At 36.4% G+C, this 6000-nt stretch overlaps 1 protein-coding gene across 1 annotated transcript in view; it reads right to left on the bottom strand.

Annotated features, from left to right (window-relative positions):
* Positions 1-4415: 4415 nt before the first annotated feature.
* STPG2 (sperm tail PG-rich repeat containing 2) overlaps positions 4416-6000 on the bottom strand; it is a 355392-nt gene continuing 353807 nt past the window's right edge. The window contains exon 13 of the mRNA XM_061164741.1: positions 4416-4494. Within this exon, the coding sequence (XP_061020724.1) occupies positions 4483-4494 (12 nt within the window). The 3' untranslated portion in view covers positions 4416-4482. The remainder of the gene's footprint in view (positions 4495-6000) is intronic.

The raw sequence follows: 6000 nt of genomic DNA, 5'->3' as shown, positions 1-6000 counted from the left end.
GCTCAAAATTCTCCAAGCCGGACTTTAACAATACGTGAACTGTGAACTTCCAGCTGTTCAAGCTGGTTTTTCAAAAGGCAGAGGAACCAGAGATCAAATTGCCAACATCTGCTGGATCATCAAAAAAGCAAGAGAATTCCAGAAAAAATATCTATTTCTGCTTTATTGACAATGCCAAAGCCTTTGACTGTGTGGATCACAATAAACTGTGGAAAATTCTGAAAGAGATGGGAATACCAAAACATCTGACCTGCTTCTTGAGAGATCTGTATTCAGGTCAGGAAGCAACAGTTAGAACTGGACATGGAACAACAGAGTGGTTCCAAATAGGAAAAGGAGTAAGTCAAGGCTGTATATTGTCACCCTGCTTATTTAACTTATATGCAGAGTACATCATGAGAAACGCTGGGCTGGAAGAAGCACAAGCTGGAATCAAGATTGCCAGGAGAAATATCAATAACCTCAGATATGCAGATGACACCACCCTTACAGCAGGAAGTGAAGAAGAACTAAAGAGCCTATTGATGAAAGTAAAAGAGGAGAGTGGAAAAGTTGGCTTAAAACTCAACATTCAGAAAATTAAGATTATGGCATCCATTCCCATCACTTCATGGCAAAGAGATGGGGAAACAGTGGCTGTCTTTATTTTTGGGGGCTTGAAAATCACTGTAGATGGTGATTGTAGCCATGAAATTAAAAGATGCTTACTCCTTGTGAGAAAAGTTATGACCAACCTAGACAGCATAATAAAAAGCAAAGACATTACTTTACAAACAAAGGTCCATCTAGTCAAAGCTATGGCTTTTTCAGCAGTCATGTATGGATGTGAGAGTTGAGCTAAAAGAAAAGTTGAGTGCCAAAGAATTGATGCTTTTGAACTGTGGTGTTGCAGAAGACTCTTGAGAGAGTCCCTTGGACAGCAAGGAGATCCAACCAGTTCATCCTAAAGGAAATCAGTCCTGAATATATATTGGAAGGTCTGATGCTGAAGCTGAAAGTCCAGTACTTTGGCCACCTGATACGAAGAATGGACTCAGTGGAAAAGACCCTGATCCTGGGAAAGATTGAAGGCAGGGGGAGAAGGGGATGACAGATGATGAGATGGTACGATGGCATCACCGACTTAATGGACATGAGTTTGAGTAAACTCTGGGAGTTGGTGATGGACAGGGAGGCCTGGCGTTCTGCAGTCCATGGGGTCACAAAAAGTCAGACACAACTGAGTGACTGAACTGAACTTAGAGTTTTTTTTTTTTCAGTTTCCTACTTGAAACCACTATGAAATCATATTTGCAATGAATCATCATAAGAGCTAATTGATAACAGTACACTAAATTAAAGATTATGCAATAGGACCCCAAAACTAACACAGTTAGATGAATGATTTTGGTTTTCCATCTTCTCCGTCCATTGCTGTGGATTACAAGTTAAATTCTTTATTACTGTACATTCTTTGTCACTGATTAACCTGGGCAAGCATTCTCACTGTTTCTGTTTGTTCCTCCTAACCACAGAAACTCAAGGCCATGAAGTCAGCTAACCAGGATTATCAAAAATGGAATATGTTGACTGGAACCAGAGGTCTTAAACAACCAGAGGACCAAAACAGACAGAGATAATATCATGAAATAACCAATCTCAACAAAACTATATGTGGCAATGGTCATGTAAACCCCCCAAAACTTTTCTTCAAATACATCTGCTTTCTCTTAGAAAGCAGGACAATAATTCTTAAGGTGTTTGTCTACTACCATCCTCATCTGCTGGCAAATCAATAAAATTCTCTTTCCTTTATTTTCAAACACTTGGCCTCCTCATTCTCACTCAGCATCAGGGACAGGGACAGAGTTTTCAGCAACACTTTCTCTGCTAACATACAGTAAAGAAACTAAAGAAAGATCCACTTAAGAGGAATAAATTTAACACACAAACATTTTGAAATAATTTATATGCAAATAAAATAGAATTCAAAATTAAGTACTTACTAATAGCTTACACAGGCTCCCCAGGTGGCTCAGTGGCTAAGAGTCCACCTGCCAAGCAGTAGACGTGGGTTCAACCCCTTGGACTGGAAGATTCCCCTGGGGAAGGAAATGGCAACCAACTCCAATTTTCTTGGTTGGGAAATTTCATGAACAGAGAGAAGTGAGATGGGCTACAGTCCATGGGGTCACAAAAGAATTGGACAGAACTTAGCAACTAAACAAAAGCAGATTACATGCATAAAATTTCTTGCTTTAAAAACAGAGCCTACCAATGATTAAAAAAAAAGATTAAAATACAAGTATAAATAAAGTAATCAGCACTTACTATGGACTAGCCAACATACCTACTTTTTTCATAACACTTAAAATGTACAATTAAATAGATCCTATTAACTGTCCCATTTTAAATATGGGGAATCTGGGGCTCAGTTTTCAAATTCTCTGGATATGAATGAAGGAGGAGGAGGTAAAAACGTCAGTAGAGCTCCAATGTCTGTTTTATCCAAAAAAGTCATCTCCTGATGATTAGACTAACGCTACCCAGAAGGCCCTCAATAACAACAAAATAACAACAACAACAACATTTCTCCCTTATGCTTTCCCAACCTCCAAGACCATCTTGCACTTGGCTAATATACAGATAGTAACTGTAACCACAACTATATAGGGATTTGGCTTTAATGAATTTATCACAAAAAGCTTCAATTACTTTGAGAATTTTAAAAAATCTATGATGTGTGATTTTTCCTCAATCATATACAGTATTACCCACTGTTAGGATGTTGGCATCTGCATTTCAATTAAAACTGGTTATTTTCTATTTGTCTCATATGCAGTAACACAGTAACTACTATAACTGTACTTTCTGAACAAATACAGACCCAAAGAGAAACATATTAGTGCCAATGGAAGTGAAACTGAAGTGAAAAGGTCTAAGATAACAACCATTCTTAACTAGAAAATATAAGTTTTAGATAAAGTGGAGAATGCTTAATTGAGCAGGGGTTCTGACCTCCAATATGAATAGGCTCATTTCATGTTCTATACAGAAATGAGGAAAGGGAAACTTATTAGAATATTTCAGGACATGCTCTAGCCAGTGCAAAAAAACAACATTTATGGGAGAAATCAGATGCTATGGTAGGGATCAATGAAGCTTGATTTTATAACAATTTTAGGTGCCCAGAATACAGTAAATTTTGTTTTCTTTAATTTTAAGTGTGACTAATGTCACTAGGTTCTCAATATGTTCATAAACCAACATTCTAAGTTTAGGATTTAATTTTGAAAGTCACTATTTTTATGGAATTCGATAGCACACATCTTTTAACTCAGTTTCTACAGAGTTGGAACTATGTAAACAATTCAACAATTTACAAAAGGCATAACTTTAAAAAGTCAAATCAGAAGCCATATCTTTACTAGTATTCATCTCCACTGAAAAAAAAAAAATTAACATAGGTGTTGAAACTGGCTTATATGAGATTTAAAAGAGACTTCTGTGATAGAGTTACTCTAACATTGTTTAATGTATTTGCTCTGTTTAAAACCTTGTCTAATTTTTCTGCAATATAACAATAGAATCACCTAGTAATCTGTAGCACCATCACCAAGTTAGCATTTGTAGACAGGTCTGGTTGTTCAGTTCAGTTCAGTTCAGTTCAGTTGCTCAGTCATGTCCGACTCTTTGTGACCCCATGGACTGCAGCACACCAGGCCTCCCTGTCCAGTACTAACTCCCAGAGTTTACTCAAACTCATGTCCATTGAATCAGTGATGCCATCCAACCATCTCATCCTCTGTCGTTGTCCCCTTCTCCTCCCACCCTCAATCTTTCCAGCATCAGGCTCTTTTCACATACGTCAGTTCTTTGCACCAGGTGGCCAATGGTGCAAAGTTAGCATCAGTTCTTCCAATGAATATTCAGGACTGATTTCCTTTAAGATGGACTGGTTGCATCTCCTTGCTGTCTAAGGGACTCTCTCAAGAGTTTTCTCCAACATCACAGCTCAAAAGCATCAATTCTTTGGTGCTCAGCTTTGTTTATAGTCCAACACTCAAAATCCATACAAGACTACTGGAAAAACCACAGCCTTGACTATATGGACGTTTTTTGGCAAAGTAATGTCTCTGCTTTTTAATATGCTGTCTAGGTTGGTCATAGCTTTTCTTCCAAGGAGCAAGTGTCTTTTAATTTCATGGCTGCAGTCACCATCTGCAGTGATTTTGGAGCCCAAAACAACAAAGTCTATCACTGTTTCCACTGTTTCCCCATCTCTTTGCCATGAAGTGATGGGACCAAATGCCATGATCTTAGTTTTCTGAATGTTGAGTTTTAAGCCAACTTTTTCACTCTCCTCTTTCACTTTCATCAAGAGGCTCTTTAGTTCTTCTTCACTTTCTGCCATAAGGGTGATGTCATCTGCGTATCTGAGGTTATTGATATTTCTCCCGGAAATCTTGATTCCAGCTTGTGCTTCATCCAGCCCAGCATTTCTCATGATGCACTCTGCATATAAGTTAAATAAGCACGGTGATAATATACAGCCTTGATGTATTCCTTTCCCAATTTGGTACCATTCTGTACTGATGACATTAACATTCTCCTTAGAATTTAGCAATGATGGAATTAAGAATCACATGAGTCAAATGGTATTTTTCTAAATAACCACTAATAATAAAACACTTGCTTATTCTATATTACAGAAAATGTTCAGGGTCAATTTCCTAATATTATAAAGCAGACATTTGTCTGCTTTATGGATTTATGGACTCCTTTCTATTAGTTATCCCTATTTTTTCCTATTGGTTAAATGCAGAAAGTTTATTTTATCACATTTCACAAGTTATATAGGTCATAGTAAGCTCTCTACTGGACATGCAAAAGAGCTCCAACCTCAAAAAAAATGTCATTTTACAAAAGAATGTGGCCAAGATAGTCAATATTAGAGCCTCAAAAAATGAATGATTAATCTACCTCTATCATCATCATAAACTGACAGATGGAAAGTATCTTGAGAACCTTTTATTCATGAAGAAACATAAAATCATATTTAGCTTTTCTGTTTTTCAAATCTGAAGTGAATGAATGGAACATTGCTACTATTCCTCTTATCATTTAACTATTAATGGATGTTCTGATAACATTTGTAGGTACTCTTTGAACTGTGAAAGCTATCCTTTTTGAGATCATATCTAACTTTCTGATACTCTAAGTTTCTGCCCAAATTTAAATTTCTAATGCATACTTCCATAAACCTAAAATAATTACAAAAATTATTGTTACAAGGATGACCATCTAATCTTATGTTTCCATCTTGCAATAATTACCTGGAATATTACTAAATTGATTCTCCAATACAAATACACTTTGAATAAACACACAGAAAAATTCCACAAATAATATCTTATTCTCAAATTTTGAACTAAATATCACCCCCTTTATTTCTCATTTTTAATAAGTTTGTATTAATAACAACTAACATTTACTAGCTGGCCAGTACAATTCTAAGTACTTTAAGCATATTAACCTGGTGTACTAAATTAGCAGAATTTAGTTAGTAACTAAGTCAGTGAATCTTCACAACTAACATAAAGAAAGTATTACTATTTTCTCCACCATTATTATCACATGGGGAAACCAAAGAGCAGAAACCTTAAATAGCTTGCCTACAGACATACAGGTTTATGTGGGGAAATTTTAAATTGAATACAGGAATCATATTGAGTCCTCAGAGCAAATCACTAGTCTACAATGCCCATTAATTTTATAAAAAGAAAATTAAAACTTAATTATAAAAAGAGGCAACTGAAAGTGAGCCACAGTGGTGGGGACTATGAAAACTGGAGAGAAGATGATTTTTTTAAGTGGCGGCTACTAAGTAGCTCCAGTCAACCATAGGCAATAGAAGTGCAATGGATTGGCATTTTATTTTACTCACAAGTGAATTAGTTAGCTGGTTACTATTTCATGATGCTGGCAAGAACAATGAGATTCCTGGGTCAGAGGAAAAGA

Source organism: Dama dama, chromosome 17 (genome assembly GCF_033118175.1).
Source record: "Dama dama isolate Ldn47 chromosome 17, ASM3311817v1, whole genome shotgun sequence".
NCBI classification, from domain to species: domain Eukaryota; kingdom Metazoa; phylum Chordata; class Mammalia; order Artiodactyla; family Cervidae; genus Dama; species Dama dama.
This window is presented reverse-complemented; position numbering and strand designations above follow the sequence as displayed.